The sequence below is a fragment of the Limanda limanda genome, chromosome 3 (genome assembly GCF_963576545.1).
Source record: "Limanda limanda chromosome 3, fLimLim1.1, whole genome shotgun sequence".
In the NCBI taxonomy this organism is placed as follows: Eukaryota; Metazoa; Chordata; class Actinopteri; order Pleuronectiformes; family Pleuronectidae; genus Limanda; species Limanda limanda.
In genome coordinates, this window is record NC_083638.1 from 9,333,216 (window position 1) to 9,354,253 (window position 21,038).

The 21,038-nt window shown below is 42.8% G+C and overlaps 1 protein-coding gene across 1 annotated transcript in view; it reads left to right on the plus strand.

Annotated features, from left to right (window-relative positions):
* Positions 1 to 21,038, plus strand: part of pde8a (phosphodiesterase 8A) — a 39,747-nt gene that overhangs the window by 569 nt on the left and 18,140 nt on the right. The window contains exon 2 of the mRNA XM_061068184.1: positions 19,510 to 19,566. Within this exon, the coding sequence (XP_060924167.1) occupies positions 19,510 to 19,566 (57 nt within the window). The remainder of the gene's footprint in view (positions 1 to 19,509; positions 19,567 to 21,038) is intronic.

Here is a 21,038-nt window from a genome sequence, read left to right on the forward strand (position 1 = left end):
AGTTGAAGGTCACGGGGTCACGGGCCTCCACACTAACCTCAGGTATTGTTTCACCTGCGGTTTTTTTACGTAAGCGTCGGGACGAGACAAACATTTTAACCCACCTTCCAGCCGCGTTGTGTGTGTTTGTGCATGTGTGCGATCTTGCCGCTGGAGCCGTGCACTTTTTTTATAGAAGCCAAGATCTCAGCATGAAGCACAGACATCTGTTGTCAGGCGCGATTCCTTTTCGGCTCACTCATGCTCTGGCCTCTGCTTCACCTCTCCACCACTTACGCTGTTCAATAGGATGTCCTGTCCTGCGGGATTCTTATCGAGGCCTCGTGCATAAATTTAGACCAGGGATTTATAGAAACATTTAACCGGCAGTGTTATGAGACATACGAGCAGTTATGGAGAAGGACTTTTAAAGCCGAGAAAGTTTGCCATCAGTTTGCAGAATCCATTTGTGTGTTGGACCAGAAACAGTGACGCCAGCAGAGGATAACAAAATGTGCTGCTCCCTCTTATGTGCAGCGGCTAAATTTGTGTTTCTAATCAAGATGATGATTATTCTTGTAGGTGTTGTGTAAGAGGTTGCACACATGCACATAACAACGACCTGTCACTGTTATTCAGACTAACAGACGTTTATTTTATTTAGCCACGTTGATTTGAGAGCAGTTCATATTTAAATGAAGAATAATGGGGTGGAAGTCTCATTGATAATAAAAAAAACAAAGGGAGCCGGCACTGCAATGTCTGCACGAACATCTTCAGGCACAGAAAAGGCACGACAAAAATTGTGATCTTGTGAATTCAGTAGTGTATTAGTGTGCGTCTGCATGTTTTGTGTATGTTTTCGTGCGCGCGTCTGCCACACCGCGGGCGATCCGACGGCCTCTGTCAGGCTGGATTTTGTGTCCAAATGTCAGCGCAGGATGCAGTGAGAAGTCAGCGTGACAGATGCCCCCATGTCAAGACGCCCACTGTGCCTTTGATTGAATTAGTCCCCTGATTGAGTTAGACTAATGGTCTCCCTTCAGCTGGAAATGGTTAATCCCTGTTCGGTAAGGTGTCATCTTTAACATCCTCCGTGGTCGTCCGCAGCGAGAGGGGCCGGGTTCTCTGTGATTCAAAGAGAAATCGTTAGTACGTCAGCTTGTGGTGACGCGTCGGAGACTCGGTGATCCGGGTCTTGATTTGCTCTGGAATCGTGTGTTTTTACACCACGTAGGTTTCTGCAACATGTCGTCGATAAAAGCTCCAATTTCTCTCATTTCATTTAGATTATATTTGGGATTTGAGACTTTGAGAGATGTCACTGTTTTACTTGAATGAGCAGAGCTGCACCTGACCCCCCCAGTGTCAGTGTCACCAGAAAGTAGACCTGGAACTACGACTTGATTAATTGATGATTTGATCACCTGAAAAGGAATCTGTAACTTTTATTTTAAAGTATTTAATTTTAAAGTAATAATTCCAGGCGTTCTCAGGTTCCAGATTCTTAACTGTGATGATTTGCTGCATTTTGTGATTTATAATTTTTTTTTTTTTTTTATATAGTTTTAGCCAATTTGAGGATTTCAATCTGGGCTTCATGAAATCATGTCTGAAATTCTGGAAAAAAAAAACAGTTTTTCAACAAGAAAATGAGGAAATATATGGCAGATTAATCCATAATGAAAATAATCATTGAAATCATCATCTCAAGTAGTGTGTGTGTCTAATTACCTCTACCTCTGATTGTCAGCAGGGTGTGGTGTGGGTCAGGAAATAATTCATTTCATTCTGGTGTTGATCCCGATCAGAGGTCGGATCCAGGAATCTTTGATCATTTTCTTTATCTTTGTGAGAACAATTTCTCAGAGAAAAATTCATGGATCTTGATTTTAAAAAATATGACATGTTTAAGGGGACCTGTTTCTTGTGTTTGCAATTTGGTGCAGATCCAAACTACAATCCGGACCTATTGAATTTAAATGTAGTTGTTCCAGTTGTTTTTTAGTCTTTTTGTGCCCCTGCCTTTGTCATTGTGATTCTGAGGCAAACACACACACACACAGATTCATCCCCTGAAGGATAAAAATAACCCTCACACACATCTACACACAACAAGCAGCTACAGCAAATAGCACAAGTTTAGTGTCAAGCAAACGTTAAAAAAAAGAAGGCGTGCTGTATCTTTAGGTCCGTTTGTTTCCATCTCGGACAGAGAGAGAGAGAGACGGGGATCGAACATGTGCCGGCGTCCACAGTGTGAGAAAGATTGAGGATTCTGAGTTTGGGAGTGTGATGTGAGTCTCTGTCAAGGGTACGTTACCATCTGGGCTGCTCTGGGGATGATAAAGCTCAAGTACAAGGTCCCATGATAGTGTGTGTGTGTGTATGTGCGTCTGTCTGTGTGTGTGTGTGTGTTTGTGTGTGTGTGTGTGGCCAAAGAGACAGAGAAAGACCTCAGCCAAACACAACACCATTTATCTGTCCTTGACTTTTTCCCCGTCTGACTGCCCCCCACTCAAGGAAACCAAGTAGCCCCCCCCCCACACACACACACACCGGCCCCTCCTGAAGAGCAAACGCAGAATCGGTTTTACCTTTTCTTTTTTTTTCTCTTTTTTTACTCTCGAGTGTAAAAAGGGGCAATAAAAGGTGCTAAGCTCATAAGTATCTGGAGACTCGTATCATCACGCTGCCTGATTCCAGCCTCTGCATGCATTGACACAAGTGGTGGAATCACTCAGCCGTACACCTCAGACCCCCCCCATGATAAACCCGCCCATCCCCACTTGTGACAGGGTACACGAGGTTGCTTTTCTAGACCGAAGTCGGGAAACACTCGTCCTTACTATCCCTCAGGATGTCTCCGAACCGAACACACAACTCATCTGCTGCTGTGTCCGACTTGCTTTTTGTCTGTAGTAAGATATGATACACCGCTGACCTGGGCAGCCCCCCCCCACACCATTTGTCTGTTTTCTCTCTCTCACCGTTTTGTGCGCACTCTGTGGTCAGTTGTGTGTATGTGTGTTTAGTCTAACTTGAGAGTCATTGGGTAATTTATTCCAGAGGAGGGCAAAGGCTTAGCATGGTGATGAATTAATCCACTGTGCTTTTTTCTGCTGGCTGAGAGCAGCCACACTGATATTGGCTCTTTTTCTTTCTCTCTCTATCTTTCAATTTCTTTAATTTGACTATCGGATATTCTTTGCTCTTAACCTTCTGTTTCTGTTGTATAAAAACTTGGATATTACTCCGTGAAGTTTGTTCATTTATCTCCACTGAACTGACGTGCGTTTCTTTAAAAAACAAACAAACACATATATGATTTAATACACAATAGGAGCTGTCTCCGTCTGTGCAACATTCAGTGAGTCGACTCAAATGGCTTGGCTGTTGTCTTTGTCTTTACAGCTGCCTCTGCATCAATTGACGGACTCTACTTATCTGTTAAGGATGTCATGTCTTACGTACAAGGGCCTTTTATGGCTGAAAGAATGGCACCAACCCCTAGAACAGTGTCGTAGTTAGTACTTTAACTCCACCCGGGCAAAGTTTTTGTTCAGTGGACGTGCACACAGACAGCACGTGGGCTTAATGTTAAAGGTGTAGTGTGGCATTTTGTTTACATGCTTATTTTACTAGCTGAACGGTTGAAATGTGGCTGTTTTTCACGCCACAGCAATCCAGGCTAACTGTTTCCCTCTGTTACCAGTCTTGGTGCTAAGCTAAGATAAAGGCTGCTTCATATTTTAATGGAAGGTGGCATTGATCCTCTAATCTCACTCTTGTCAAAAGAGTGAATAAGAAAACTGTCCCCCAAAACTGTCCAACAATGATTAAAAGACAGAAACATTTCATTGACAATGAAAATAACCATTTAGATTCAGGCTTTAAATGTGACTTTAGCTGTTTATTATATTTTATTTATACGAACGTCAGCTGCAGCGTGACCCCGTGTTTCTCTTCCTGTCTGGAGTGTCTGCAGGGGCAGTTAAGGGGTAATTTTTTTTGCCATGTCATTTATCTCCACCAGCACATAAGCAGAAGGAGAGGAGCGGAAGCGAGATGGGGCCCGCGGATCAGCCACAGACCACTTATTGATGTCCTGGAGTTCATGGTTTCATGTGTTTACGTGGTTTATACACATTTCTATTTGCCTTTTACTTATTTGTTCTGAGGATCATCTTGTTCTTCTTGAGCATCAAGCTAGAAATCAAATTAGGATAATATAAGAAATCCCTTTGTCACCTTGCGTGCAGATACAGTGGGTGTCTTCATCCCCGAGAGCGTTCTCACTTGCGGGCTGTCAGTCGGGGGGGCATGTACTCGTGGGACAGAACCTCCCATTGTTTATGAAATGGTCTTAACAAATAGGGCCACATTCAAAGCTTGTTCCGTTCCCCCTTCAGGTTGAGAATTTAATGTCATAAGGTCGGCATGTGATAGTTTCATGAGATTATGGAAATTGTATTCTTCCGAAACGAGGAGCTACAAGTGTTTACTTTGCTGCCGCGGCTCTCTGTTCTGTCTCAGAAGCTCGGAGGAATGTAGATGTGAGTGGGCCCAGGTCCATCGGTGGCCTTTTAAGCTCCTCGACTGTCTCTCCCAATTCTCTGTGGTCTCTAAACTGTGAGAATCTGCAGGGGGGAGAGGTTGCGTCACAGGGTTGTGTTATGTTGTGTTATGCTACTGATGTGTGTGTGTGTGTGTGTGCGTTCGAATGCAGCTTCCTGCTCCGTGCAGCACAGACTTTTAAAATCTGACTGGACTAGAAACAGGGAGGTGATAATTCATAGAGATCGGTCTTATGTAAAAGTCCGGCTCGTCTTGCCAATCATCAATTAATACATTTTTTCTTTGTTTTTTTTTGTAAGCAAGATTAGACAAGAAATAACTGACTGGATGGATTTCCATGGAACTCGGTGGAAGGGTGTGGTACGTGTCAGGGATGAATCCTTTGAGTTCTGGTGTGGATCTGGATCAGGGGGCAAATCCGGGAATTCCTTTCCTTTCTTTAACATTGCATTTTTCAACATTTTCATTGATTTCTTGGAGAATAATTCATAGATCTTGATGGAAACAAATCAGACATATTAAGGGGACTGGTTTTTATGAGTGGTTTCAATGTGGTTTCATTAAAGGGACAGTCGGGCCTTGGCAGAGGTATCCATAAAACCAGTGCCTTCGAAGTAAAGCATTGATCTTTCTGTGTATTCTTCCAGAAACATTAGATTCCATAATCAAAAGTGTGATATTTTCAATCCAATTCTCAGGGAAGAAACCAAAATAATTTGTAGCTAAATTTCTAACTATTCCTTAAGCATGGAGTCACTGACTATTCCAATTTTAATCGGATTAAAGCGATATTCTAAATAACTTACCTTACCTTACTTATCTTATTACCCTAACCTGAATAAGGTCCTACTCAGAATAAGCAATAATAGAAACAGTAAGTGTGGAGTGTTCCTAACAATGTGCGTCAGAATCCGACTATGATCTGTAATATGTAAACAGGAAGATGAATGGAATATTCTAACAGCAACTCATGTTAGCAGCATTATCAAAGTATGTCTTCCTCTGGATAAGGTCAACAGTCTAAATATCGGTGTCCATGGAAACCTAGTCACTGTAGTCTGAAAATACTCTGGTGAGTCTCCAAATTGCAATTTTTTCATTGTAACCATTACAACCACCATATTTACAGTAGTTTATTATTACACCCGCTAAAACCTTTCTTAGTTCCTCAAAATTACACATTCAAAAGGTTTGTCATGAAAAAATACCCCTTCTGGCTTAAATGTAACTCTACACCTTCCTTCCTGGCGTCGTGACTGAGATCTATGAATATGCTAATGCTGTTTGGCCTCCTGTCTCCTGCTCCTCCTGCTGCTTCCCCCCGTCTCCTGCTCCTCCTGCTCCCCGTCTCCTCACCCTCACAGCTCACCTGCAGCTCAGGAGCCTTATTCCAGCTGCTGAGCCACACCCACAAGTTGACAGAATTGGTTTCTTAGGTTTGTGACATCACAAACCCTGGTTGTCGGATTCAGTTTTTATCAGACTGGCATTCTTTAAGGTGGAAACACTCAAACCATAGCGTTGACTGCACATTTCACACAATTCATGTCTTTTATCATATAAAAGGAACAAGGGGGACATGTTAACATATCCTACTAATGCGTTTTTTTCCCCAGAGTGGGACTTTAAAATTAATTCTCCATGTGAATGCAGCAATATCATGTTCATACCCTCTACGCTCAGACTTCCTCAGGTATTAATGCTGCACTTAAGGAGTGGTTGTTGAAAAGTACATCATGTACAGAACACACCGTCATTGTTCAGAGTTCATCTGAGAGTCATTCCTCTTCTCTTGTTGTGTTGATGTGTCCATAGGCGTGTTTTTAATCTCCACTGGAAGTCGGCTTTATGTCGGCTGTGGACTGCTCCTAGCCTCCGTGCACGATTCACTGTTCACAATGCTAACAGCCATGTTGCAAACATCTGGTTGCTTCGGTACTTTGGCCATTTTCACGCTCCGTCACGCTGTACAGTTCAGAATGTTGAAAGACCCCCTCCTGGGGGCAAGATTTACAAAAGCATCAAAAAGTGATAGATTTAGTATTAAGATATAAACCTGGTGGTATTTCACTGTCAGCTGATCTCTCTGACTCCTCTTCATTTGAATGCCTCTTCTTGTGTTTTCGTTAAAGAAGCACAGCACAGACACGAGCCTCACTGGATTTAAGTGAACAGGCCCGCAGCTTATTGGCTGTAGTAAACACGCCAGACACTCATTCACCTGCTGAACAACGCATTAAGCCAGCCGTGCTGGTCTCCTTCCTTGTTTTAATGGACACGGCGATGACGCACAACTCTCTGGAGTGTGTCTTACCTCTTGCTTTGAAGATCTACTGTACCCTCAGCTGATACGTCCCTTTAAGATCTACACAGAGGCAGATGGTGCTCGTTGTTTTTGTAGTGTGAGGTGTGTGTGGGTGCAAGGACTCATTGTGGAGTCAGTGCAGCAACTCAGGTTTTGACATTTTCTCCTAATAATAATAATTATTATAATAAAGTCTGACCTGTTCCCCTATTGTTCAGCTTTTTTAAGATTTGGCTGAGTTGTGATGTTCAATCCAGGCTTCATCATATGCAATAAGTAAATAATCATAAGCACACGGAGCCGTAACAGGACTGCAGCATGAGTCCAGACCGTTTGGCTGTGACATGCAAATGGACTTTGTAGCTTAGATGAAGAAACAGGAAGTGAGCCAGTCTGAATTGTGTAACTCGAGCATGAAATTCAGGTCTAAATGAACATGTGTATGTATTGGCCGGTAACACTTGGACCTTTGATATATTCAAACCACCTTTTCCCCTCACTGAGATCCACAGGTCAAGATGAATCTGTAGTTTGCTTCTGGCTGCAACCAGAACATTAAAAACAACAATACTTCAACATGTCAACTGTAAAACAAACAGTTGAAATCGATCACTTGGATTTTTATTTTTGATTAGAGACCCCCCCCCCATCTCAAGTCTGGCCAAGTTGAAACAGGCTCCAACAGCAGTCTTGTTAGGGAGTTATGCTAGGAGACTTCTACAAAAAGATTCCAGAGGGGTTCTTGTCTTCATGAAAAAAAATTAATTAAATTTTAAAATAATTTCATTTAAATTTTATGTTAAGGTGGTAAGGTATGGTAAGGTCGAGACTTTAATAATGATAATAATGATGATATGCTCCATTTGTATAGCACTTTTATTAACAGTCACAACTTGAGTCACAAAAGGGTAAAACAACAATAAATGGAATTACAGTAAAAAATATATATAATTTATGATATAATTTAATGGTCGTGTCACTTTTTTTCAAATTATTGTTATTACTGTTTTGTTTACTACTGTAAGTATTTATTTGATGCCCATAATCTGTTTATTTTAATAATGCAACAGGATATTTTGCCAAATATCCGGGATTTATCTGTTTTCAAATTTTCCTGAAGGTGTTTACATGCAGTCATCAAATCCCCATTCTTCATTCTGTGTGTGTGTGTGTGTCGGTGTGTGTTTGTTTACTGGTGTGTCTGTGTCTGAGTGTGTGTTTAAATAGAGTGTAGTTTGTGTGCCAAGCTCCGTCCCGGTACTCCAGCTCGTGTCACTCACTGATCCCTCACGCAACCGACGGTGACATCAGTGCTCCTGTTATAGCAGGTGAAGAGAGAGGGGGGGGGGGGGGGGGAGTCCTGCTATTATCTAATGCCCTCACAGCCCATCTGAAGAGCCCCTGAGAACCGCCTCTGATATTCTCTCAAACATCTAAGCTGCCGTGTGGAGGGGTGGAGCCTCGCAGATAGAGCCGGGGTCGGTGTGGCCGCAGTGGGCGAATATTGCTAATTCTAATCCTTTCTTTAGGCCTCAGGGCTGGTGAGGTAATTAAGTGTGTGTGTGTGTGTGTGTGTGTGTGTGTGTGTGTGTGTGTGTGTGTGTGTGTGTGTGTGTGTGTGTGTGTGTGTGTGTGTGTGTGTGTGTGTGTGTGTGTGTGTGTGTGTGTGTGTGTGTGTGTGTGTGTGTGTGTGTGTGTGTGTGTGTGTGTGTGTGTGTGTGTGTGTGTGTGTGGGGCTCTGGCAACAAATGTACTGTCAACTAATGATCTCTTATTCAGGCCAGACAGTCGTCTTGGGTAGTTTGCTGTTCGTGCTCTGTTGTATTTGGCTGGACTCAGGAGGAGAGGTGACTGCAGTGGAAGGGTTCCTGGTAAGATTACAGTGCACTGCAGTGTCACTGGAGCAGCAGGCAGTGTCCTTGTCAGACTTCCCAAGCTCCTTTAGCTTGTTCTTTTGCTTTATTGGCCTTTGATTGTACCTGGAATGACTGAGCTAAGAGAGGAAGGAGAAATTGAGCCGTACGCGCCCGATCAACTGCCCCTGGCCTCACAGTGACAGGGACACTGTCAGAAAGAAACAAGTTTGAAGCATTTAATGAACATTATTCTTATTTAATTTGGTTATACAGTGAAATGGGAATGGGAGAGGAGTAGGTGTGAATAAAATGGAGCAGTCCAATAAGTAGATGCACAGTACAGTAGCAGGGGTGTTTGATGAAGGCTACTAAGGGCCGAGGAAGAGGAGGAGGTTTTAGTGAGGGGCTGCTCCACAGCCCTGGATAGCTTAGGATTGTCCAGATCTTATGGGGATTTCAGGGTAATCTGGATAAGGACAGAAATACCTTGAAGGTGAACATTGGAGAAAGTGCTCAGCTTCTCGTGGATCTGTCTTTAATTAATTTACTCACATCAGTGCTAGTTACGGAGTACGGCCACTGGAAATTATTATATGGGTTTGTCTGCAGGCCTGGAAGGAGCCTTCTGAAGATTCATACTCCCAATTTAACACAAAATACGTGGATTAGCTCTTTAACTTTGCCGACCTGCTAATCTGCAGTTTGTGTATGCTGCCGTACTTCCCAGGCTCAAGAGATCACAGATTCAAAAGTCAAAACTAGATTCATGGTCATATTGAGGTCACTGTTGCTGGTGACAGTATGCAAATAACCAATTTGAAAAGATGGTTATCTGCGTCTGTGGTAAAATACAAACTCTGTTTGTTCAGGCTCTGGCGCGTTGCCAAATGTGTGATTTCATTGGATTTATAATTATTTTTCAGTATCTCTGGCTTTGTTTTAAAGGGTTTTTTACATTTATAAAAGTTTTGCAAAGTCAAAAAGCAACAAAGTCAGGTAAAGAGAGCAGAGGTCGACATTTCCTACACACGCTGGAAGCTATTGACCAATCACAACAGAGTGGCTCAGCTCAGAGCAGACTGTGCTTTATTGTGAGGGTAGTCTTAAAGAGACAGGAGCTAAAACCAAGTGTTTCAGACAGAGGCTGAATAGAGGAGCTACAGCAATGAACAGTCCGAGGAGAGTGATGCGTTTTCTCAACATTAGAGCATGTAAAATGTTTTGTGTAATAACTCAAATTTAAACTACATCGGCACATTTGGGGGTTAGCTTAAATGCTGCGATGTAGCGACCGGACTCGTGGGTTCTCTCCATGTGTAATGAGCGTATCGCTCTCCTGCCCCTGCTCTTCATCTCCTGCCCCTGCTCTTCATCTCCTGCCCCTGCTCTTCATCTCCTGCCCCTTCTCTTCATCTACTGCTCCTGCTATTCATCTCCTGTCCCTACTCTTCATCTCCTGCCCCTGCTCTTCATCTCCTGCCCCTGCTATTCATCTCCTGCCCCTGCTCTTCATCTCATGTCCCTTCTCTTCATCTCCTGTCCCTGCTCTTCATCTCCTGTCCCTTCTCTTCATCTCCTGCTCCTGCTATTCATCTCCTGTCCCTACTCTTCATCTACTGCTCCTGCTATTCATCTCCTGTCCCTACTCTTCGTCTCCTGCCCATGCTCTTCATCTCCTGCCCCTGCTCTTCATCTCCTGCCCCTGATCTTCATCTCCTGTCCCTGCAGGCCAGCAGGCGAGGGCTCTGAGCACAGTCGCTAGCCCTCAGCACTCGGCCTGTTGGCAGGAGCCTCTCCACTGCCGGGCTTCAGTTACTCTCACTGGCACAGTGACGCACAGATCACATACACACACTCGCGCCACTATGGACACAGGGTAAGCAGACAGGCAGGCAGGCGGGCAGTGTCAGGAGCTGAGGGAGTTCAGCATGTACTCCAGTGTCACACGCGTGTACATGTAATCCAAATACATTTCTCATTTCACATTTCTCAGAAATCTGAACACGTCATACAGAGGTTTTTCTGTAGGAGCAGAATAAATTGTTGTGCCATACTCGGCTCCTTTGAGTGTGTGTTGTCATGAATGTAAAGGCTTAGGTATCAAATACATGTTTTTTTGTTTGTCGGTGTTGAGCGGTAAAAGACAAAGAGGCCGCACACCTGTTGGTTTTTGTGTGACGTCTGAGACGATGCTCGCAAGGTGCAGAGCAGCAGTGAGAAACAGGGACAGGTCACCAAGGATGGAGTAACCTCTCCGTTTTCTGCAAACTCTGTATTTTTAAACCACGGACGTCATTCAAGGGCGTTTGGGCCTGAATTCCAGGACAAGTTCAGTCTCCTGTGAGTTGCTCGGTGCCTTCCCTCTGCGTGTGTGTGTGTGTGTACGGGTGTGTGTGTGCGGGTGTGTCTGTGTGTGTGTGTGTGTGTGTGCACGCATTCCCGTTGGCTTGCGTTTCCGCACTATCTGGTGAGGTAGGAGAGATGTCACTGCAGACAGAATAAAGGTCAGGGCGTTCTCTGGAAGCTCTGCTCGAAAGACAATAAATGCGTATGTGTGCATGTGCGTGCACTTTTATGCTGATTAGAAATTGCTGTATTTTGGGCGGCGCGTATAAGAGGTAGTTGAAAGCAATTTAAGTAAGGGTACTTAATTTTCAGTCGATTAGAGCGTGGCGACAATCTTGGTTTAAGCGCAGTGGAGAGACAAGGCCTCAGTGGGTCCAGGCACCTCTGTGTGTTCATCTACCACCTCTTTTAGCCTTTTTGCACAATTTGGTGATATTAGGGCTGAAAACAAACTTCATACAGTCCCTGCTTCCTGATTCTCTCATGGGAGGATTCGCTGCTGTTCTGTTTTTTATATCATTTAAATCTAATATGATATATCTTTGGACTATTGTTCCAGCCAAACAAGATGTTAAATAATGTCACCTTGAGCTCTGGGGAATTTTGTAGGGCAGTATTTGATATTGTCCGGCAAATTAATTGAAGAAAATAATTGTTTGTGCAGCCTTGGAGGATATTTGTATTCATTTTTGATTTATATCACTCGTCTTGAGTTTATTCCCCAGGAGGAACATCACGACCACCAGTTTGGGCATCTTGTGTGTTCGTTACCTGGGTTTGTTGTTGTTGTTTTTCCTTTGTGATCATTTTTTCGTTGTATTTGCCTGGTGTCCTTTATCAGCAGGGATATTCATGTTCTGGTCTTTCTTGTAAATCTTTGAAATTTGTTTTTAAAAAAGGGCTGATTTTGCCGTCTGGAATATGAGAATAGTTTTAAGCCTTGAACCAGAGCGACCAGTTGTGAGATGAATCGGTACCATAACAAAAGATCCAGAGAAAAAATAACATCTGGAAAATGAGACAAAAGGGCAAAGGTAGAAGACTGTGTATATGTTTTATTTTTTAAGAGTGAATGAACTACACGTCCCATTTCAATGACTTCCAACGATTCCTGAATTAAATCTTGTTGTAGTGATTTTTTTATTCCTTTGGATTCTCTTCATCATATCTAAAAAAAGGCATGTGTGTGTGTGTGCAGTCCCGTTGGCTTGTGTTTCCGCCGGTGAGGTAGGAGAGATAAAGGTCAGGGCGTTCTCTGGAAGCTCCGCTGGAAAGACAATAAATTCTAACAGTATATGTTAGAAGGAGAAATCATAGTCGCTCTAATGTAATGTAATGCTTATCCAATCGTAGCGGGCATTGATTTTCGCGATTGAGGTAAACATTTCCATGGTAACAGCAAGCTCCACCAAATCCACCAATCACAGCCGTCACTATTACACCTGAGGATTGTGATCCTTTAGCTCTTCTCCTTGATCTTGCACATCTTTCACAATCTTGTAACTGGTAGGAAAATTACCTTGGATGCTTACAATATTATTGTCTACCCACTCTGTTAAACTTTATTGGTATTTTAATATATTACTATATAAATATATATAGTCAACGACTGGGAAGGTGGATTTCAAAGCCTCTCGAAATTTGAAGGTTATGGAACAATTATAAGTCAAAGGAGGCCCATTGTTTATCTTGTGACTCGTGCATCTGACACAAACACACTGGACAACAACAATCAACTATTATTGATGTTACACAACTTTCAAAATAAACTGTCAAACTGATTCTCGTTAAACATTGAGAATATTCAGTCAACATTTGTTGTTGCTCTTTCGAGGACATCGTAGTTTTGGTTGCATGGGGGCTGGTGTTTCCTCCGTGGTGCATTTCACCAGACAAACACACACACACATACACAAACACACACACACACACAAACAGACCCAGAGTGAGAGAGAGAGAGGCAGAGGTAGAAATGCAGCGAAAGCAAGGATGTTCTGGGACAAACCGATCCACGGTGGCCTACTTTCTCTCAGCCATGCCAGTGACTCAACTAAAGTCTTCTGCCTGACTGACTGCAGGCTTGGTCACCATGGATAAGACATGTGGACAGAGCCAGAACACACATGGCTGCAGTTATTTCTCTAAATGGATAGACTGCAATCAGACATTTTCATTTGGATGGTAGTGGTGGTGGGGGGGCTGTGTGTTGTCTTTTCATCTGCAGAATCCACAGCATTTATTTCTCTTTTTTAATTCACAAACTGATTTAAACACAGCTTTATTCCACAGTGCGTGAAAGACACTGATATGTTGTGAATCAGATAAAACATGCACGTAACAAACTTAATGTAACAAGGGCAGAGCGTTGATGTGTGTGAGCCTCAGCATTTAGATGAATGAGTTACTGTTGATTTCTGTCGTTGGGGATTAATCATGTGTGTGTGTTTGGTTGTGTGTGTGTGTTTGTGTGTTTGTGCGTGTGCGCGTGTGCGTGTGTGTGCGTTCAGTAATGATTTATGTTATTTTATAGACCAGTTAAATAAATTATAGTTTCATGCCCTTACAAAGAACTTCTTTTGATTATATGTAAAATAAGTGGGGTTATGAAATCCCTGTTGAGATATTATTCAAATAAATAAATAGAATAGAAAACACCAACGCATTAGGCTCTGAATTCTAACACATAATCATCACTTTGTCACTTTTCCATAATTACCCTTTCACTGGGCCCGGGAACAGAGAGATTTTAAAGATTAGGAAATAATGATTCACCTGATTCACCAAAAAAAACCCAAACTCATAATATGTAGAGCTTTTAAAAAGTAGAAAGTGTATCTAACTGGATTGGGTGAGGTGTTTGCCAGACTGCTCATCGATTTTGTCGGCGTTAGAAGCAGTCGCAGGTTTGAAACCCCATTGTTATCGATGATGGCCCCGGGTGTAGATCTATGGGCAGCGAATGCAAGTGGCCACACATGAAAGTGAGTTATTCTCTTTGAGGTAACACACACAGCATGGGCAGCAAGCAAAGCTGCGATCTGTGAGGCCCCAGCGTGTGGCCAGGCTGATGTGTCACTTAGCTCAGTGTGTGTGAGAGTTTAGAGTCTGTCCTTCTTCCTGTCTGTACCTCCGTCCGTCTGTCTGTCTGTCTGTCTGGTACATAAAGATGATGGGACTGCTGCCCTTAATCAGACCTAATGCAGAACATTGATTCATCTCTATTTGATTCACACTTTAAGACGGAACACACACACACACGTGCAAACACACAACACCAACTAGTGAGAAGAACACTTTGGCTTCTTCTCCGGAAGAAATGCTCACCGTGGCTCATGTTGCTGTCGCGTGATCAGCTCTACATCTCTCAATATTCTCCTTGAGCGCCTGTGGAGAAGTTTTACAGTAGGAATGAAGCGATGTTGGGGAGCTGAAGGAGAAGTGGGATCCGAGAGCGGGAGGAAGGGAGAGCGCACGTCAGCCGGAGAGCTGTGTCAAAGTGAGTGATGTGGTGGATTGTTAGTGAATGGGGGCAGCCGTGCACGTTTTCCTAAGAAGCACGGGCAGGGCAGGCATCCCAAGATTCCCTGCATCCTGGTCCCAGCTCTGGGCTGGAGGAAGCTGTTTACTCTTTCTATCTCTCTCTGCTGACGTCGGCGCACCGAACAATGTCATCCAATTTCCTGTTTTTCACTTTAGTGGAAAGCCACTCTCCCAGTGTACATGGTGTGGTGTGTGTGTGTGTGCATGTTTGTGACGATGAGTGTGAGACAGAGAAGCTGGTGGGCTGGAGGAGGAGAGGAGGAGGAGGAGGAGGAGGAGATCTATAGGGCCGGATACACTGGAAGCAGGATACAGGGTCAGAGGCAACTCCGCTATGTAAATACATTGGGTGTATTGCCTGCAGACTGTCCTGGACCCGACTTGAGACAACTGTAGACACCTGGAAGACACATGGAAGACGTGTGTCAGTGGAGAGTTTGAACTTGTCGGCCTGGAAACTGTCACTTCATGTCGGGAGATTGATTTCTGAGGTTATTTTTAGGAAATGATGCTCAAACTTTTGATTTATAATAATAATAATAATTCATTTTATTTGTGTTGAGTGAGCAATGCCATGTTATATAGCACAGGTAATGATGTCACGGAGCATGTTGTGCCTGCGTGCACTTGTAACCTGTTCTCGTCTCGTGTTCCCAGACCAAGAGAGAAGAAGGTGCTCTGATTTTTCCTCCCGTGATAATTAGTTAACCAATCTGGTGACTGCAAACGGATAGACCGCTGCAGAGATGTCCACCGCAACAATTTGTAAGGCACTCTTCATCCGAGGATCTCAGACTGCCACAAGTACATAGTTAAAATCAAAGTCCTAAAAACTCAACTCAAAGTAAAAACGCCTTCTTGAATAAAAAGGTTTTTAGGCCAGTCTTAAAAGAGTCCAGGGTCTGTGTTGCCCTCAGGTGGTCAGGGAGACCATTCCATAGGCGGGGCGCTGCTGAGCAAAAGGCCCGGTCGCCCACGGTGCGGAGCTTGGTGTTGGGAACCCGAAGGAGCGAGCTACTTGTAGATCTGAGGGTGCGGATGGAGGTTTGGGGAGTGATGAGTTCTTGTAGGTAGGGAGGTGCATGTCCATTTATGCAGTTATAGGTGAGGAGTAGGACTTTGTATTCAATCCGGGTTGAGACAGGGAGCCAGTGGAGTGAGTGGAGAATTGGTGTTATGTGCTCATATTTACGGACTCTCATCAGGATCCTGGCAGCGCTGTTTTGAATGAATTGCAGTTTTTGGATGTTCTTGCCAGTGATCCCAGTGAAAAGGGAATTGCACTAGTCCAGTCTAGAGGAGATGAATGCATGAATTTAAGATTCCTCCATAACAGCAATATACTAAGTGTCAAACAAGCAGCTCCTGGTCCCTCAGAGCCTGAAGGCCAGTTTATAGTCACAATTCTGTCACAGGCTTATAGATGCTCGCGCCAAAACTTACATCATAGCGTCTTTCGCATCGAGCATGAGGGCTCCAGACAATTTGTAACCTAACGATTAACAGTACAGTGTTATACTGAGAGGTGTTTATATTATTGACTCCGCCCAGTAGATCAAATGGTTCAGGCAACACAATTTAGCAGCACCACAAACTCCATCCTCGGATATTAACATAAAGTAGAATCAGCGTAAATTTACAAACTGAACACCGTGACCTTCATGAAGGTTTGAACTTATTGACGGACTGTTTCACTATTTTTAACTCAGTGTACCTAATAAACTGACACTGGAGTTAATGTACACAATACACAGAGGGTGTAAACTTCACTCGTTATTTATATTGATTCATCACAAGGCGATATGACCAAAAATGATATCTATAATTAATTTGAGAACATTAGCGACATACAGTATATTACTTTTCCAATCTGGATTAACAATTCAAAATAAGTGAACAAATAAATGACGTAGGGTCAAAAGTGACATCAAGATGAGCAGTCGATAATAATAATAAAAATAATACTATTGTTATGATTATTATTTTGTGTTTAAAGACAATAGATTTCCCTCCGAGTGAAGGTTTTGGTTTTAAACACTTTTGAGGAGAGAACATTTTACAACTGTGAGGAAGATCAATTACGTCTCATACCTCCTCACTGTGCACAATGCATACACACGTTGATATATGTTAGACTTTTGTTTGCTGTCTCGATAGAAGAAATAATAATTATCGCAATAATCATTGATTTAGCTTTATTGCCCCGGCTTCACTGAATTCACGACATTCACCCCGACCTCTATGCAAAGTGTCCGCACTGCGTGAACCTGTCGTCTGATTAACAAGTGGCCCTGTGCTCGTGGAAGGAGACAGAGAGAGATCCAAGTGTGACTGGTACAACACGGCAGCGTAGAGCAAGAGGGCGGGATGCAGATTACGTAGGCACACACACAACACACGCACACACAACACACGCACACACCCTGTCAGTGCTGCCCGCCTGCCTGGCCTACATGCTCACTCACTTCCCCTGCTTTGTTTGCCCCTGGTTCAGTGCCAGCGTGATGTTTGTGGGATGCAAATGCTTGGCTGAGTGATTCATTGCAGTGTGTACATGCGTGTACTGTACACGAAGAGTACGTTGCCCAAAGATGCTGGCAAACTGGTTCAGGCCTGCGTGTGTCAGTGTGTGTCAGTGTGTGTCAGTGTGTGTGTGTGGCTATTTGAGTTACACAATCTCAGCTGCAGCTGCATTGGTTGTGTCAGTGTCAGTTAGAGAGGGAGGTCTCTGTGGATGGGTTCCGGGCTGTAGGCCTCAGCGAGCTGCCATTGCTCTGCGGCCAACCTCCATACGCTAAGACCCTGACCTCAGCTGGTTCAGCAGCACGTTGGCATCACAGTGGAAACAGCATTTAAAAAAAAATATATATATATATATATATGTGATATTTACCCAGCAGTCGTCTATAGAAGAGAGAATGTTTTGTTTCCCTGCCACAGGAAAATAAACGGGGAGGTTTGACTCCCGATTCAAAATTCATAAAGCTCAGTTATTTGTTCTGGAACATGTGGTCAAAGGAACTGAAATCAAATTTGACAACAGAAAAAACGAACCAGGCTCTGTTGAGTCTTGGAAGAGCGTTAGTGTTCGGCATATGTTAGTCCCTACTATAGAGTTACACACACACACACACACACACACACACACACACACACACACAGACACACACACAGACACACAAACACATGCTTACTGTCTCTCCAGTGCACATGAGCCTATCATGCGACCAGGTCCTCGTGTCTGGGGAAGATCAGATGATCACAGAGCATCAGCTTGTAGCCGTCCCGATGCCCTACTCCTTGTTTGTGGACGACTGCAACAAACGGCCTAGTGTCATGATGACGTCAATTTGGCCGTGGCGGAGGGCTAATCAGCTTTTTTCTTCCCCCCCCCCTTTGTTTTTTCTATGGAGCTTTTAAAAGGCTTACAATTTAGCAAGAAGTGATTTACTCCTGCTTGGCACGCTCTGAAATTCCTCTCTGTATTCCTCCTCACATGTGTAGATTGTTTACGGAGAAGAGGAATTCTAGAGGGATGGCGGTCCGCAAGGGGCTTGGTTGCTATGGTTACTAACCCCTGAGCTGGGTTGCATTTAGCAGGAAGGAAGCTAAATTATTTGCAGACAGCGAAGAGTAAGCTCATGTAGGGAAAGTGTAATCAGCCGAAAACCTGTCCACTACTGTGTGGTTGATTTAGACATCAGAGGGTTAAATCACATGGGTTTGTTTTTTGCTGCTCGAATGTATGTTATATAATCTGATTGTGATTATTTGAAAGCATCATTGTAATGTTTTAAGCTGATAAATATTTAGGCGGATTTTAGTTCCTTTTTTTTCTTCTGTGTAGTTTGTAAATTTCTGCATGGGAAATGAAACAATATCAATAATTGTTGAATAATTATCACAGTATAATTTTTATCATTAGTGATGTAACAAAATACCAACATATTTCAATATAAGCACAGTTAGATGGTTTCGGTTTGTCAAGGTTTTTCAACTAAAAAATAATGTGACACTTATCAGTATCGACTGATATCAGACATTTTTATCTTGATATAACTTTTGGCCATATCATCCAACCTTCATAATTAATTAGTTTATTCCAGTTTGTATTATTAATCTGGAACAGTGGAATAATACATAGTATATATGTCGATAAAGTTCCTAAATAAATTTAGTGGAGTTCAAAATATAATGTTTTAGTCTTGATTGTTGTGGAGTTGAAGTCACAGTTCTAGAGAAACTTTAGTTCTATTTCAATGCTGGGTTCAATACATAGCAAGAGGATCTAGCTCTGTGGTTCTACTCTTCTTTTTGCTCATGTCCTTCATCAGCGTAGTGAAGTTTGTTTATTTTCTGAGAATTGCTTGCAAACTTCATTTTAAACTGATGACACGTTTCAGAAAACAATGTATTTACCTCGGTTTGTGGTCTCAGACGTTCCAGATGTGAAACATGGTTGAATACGTTGGATCTTTTTATTCACTGACGGTATTTCTTACATGACAGGAGCCCTCTAAACCCCTGGAGTCTGTTCAGGTTTCTCTGATAGGAGGTTTTCACGGTTTGTCCATGAGAAGTCTCTCCGGGGTCAAACTGATGCTTAACACGAGGATTATCACTATAATACAGTGCAGTAAACCAGTGTTTTATATATATATAATAAGAGAGCTATTTCCTTATTTGGTAATTTAGCCATTTCTTGTTTAATTACAATATTAGGGTCCTAATAATTCGTTGTACTGTTGTCACTTTCATCAAGTGTGCTGGCAGGAGCATTGTCAACAAAACACTAGGGGTTAAAAACACAAGGGTGCAAATACAAACTATGAAGTAAGTCATAAAATGTCATGTTCATGAAATTTGCTTTGTTCTAATCCTCGTTTTCTTCTTCTTATCTTTCAGACCCCATTAACAGAGGTGCAATTTGGACCAATGAAGTTATTTAAAGACCCACTTCAGGTATCGTAAAACAATGCCGAGCATGTGACTGACTGGTGCCAATAAGACTTTTTCCACAGAGCAGGAGAAGTGCCGCGCTGAACTGTTTATGTCCGTATCATTGAAGGGCTTTTAGCTGTTTCCCGGAGCCAAACTCGGTGTGACTGTCAATATTTGGTGGCATTTTTCTCGCATTAGCGTTTCAGAACGTCACCTCCTTTTGTTTGCAGTCAGAACTAATCTTGCATTTCTCAGAGATACCACACCTAGTACAGAGATTAAAGGGGGAAAATGGCTTCATGCAAACATTCAAAGAAAAGGAGAAAAAAAAACTGTTAATGGACGCATTGTGTGCGATGCAGCCTTGGGTTGTCAAGGCAACAAGGCCAAACATTTATGACCGAGAACATACCATAATGAACAATGCACGTTATGGAAGAAGTGCACAGAGGATCCATGGACCAGTTTCGTCACTGCAAATAGGACATTCTCTGACGTTCAATGGCTCATTATACAGTTTGCTTCTGTGCTCGTTCCTCTGGCATCCGCTGCTGCTGCTGCTGTGAGAATGTGGAGTCTTTGAAAAGTGAATGTTTAAAAGTATTTTGAGTATGTGCAACAATTTGGTTTCATCTCGTTTCCCAGGATGTTATCCCTACTGCAAATGAATCGGGTTTATTTTATATTTCCAAACAAAAATACGAAGCATTTGCTGGTTTCAGCTTCTCTAATGTGAGGATTTGCTGAACACTTTGGTTGCTTGGTTTGTCTTCAAAATCGATAACTCCACCAAGAAGGTTGTGTTTTCTTCATTGGTCCTTTAACGTGTGTTACTTTATACAAAAACTACCGGACAGATTGCCACGAAACTTGTGTTACACTTTTCGTTTGAAAACACATACAGTAAAGCCCCTAAAAATGGAGAAGTTTGGAAATGCTGCCGGCCCAGTTTTAGTTTGAAAACTCCGGGTGGGCGTTGTGGTAGTGACGGGTAAAAACTGATTTTTGGAAATTATGACAGACAGTTTTATTGTGTTTTCCGATGTGTTAGCGTGGATGGGGTTTACAGAGATTTTAGTCAGGATCAGGATTTTAGTTTTCAAACATATGGATGAAGCCCTGGTGGATTTAAGTGGTACGTCAGGGGAGAACCCATTCAATTTGGTGCAGATCGAAATCAAGGGGCGGATCCAGGAATTTATTTTCAGTATCTGTAACATGACATTTCCTTCAATGTCACAGGGAGTAACTCATGGATCTAGATTTTAAAAATCTGGCACGTTTAGGGGACTGATATCCATAAGTGCCATAAGAATTCAGCTCAGCATGATTGAATTTAAGAAAACTGCTTGGCCTTGGAGGAGGTATGAGCTGTCTGAGTACAATTCTTGGTGTTACCTGTATCCATGGTGTCTCTAAAGCTCCTTTTTTATTCAAATATAACCACAGAAACTGCTATAGTTAGTATAACACTAATGATATATGGTCAGATA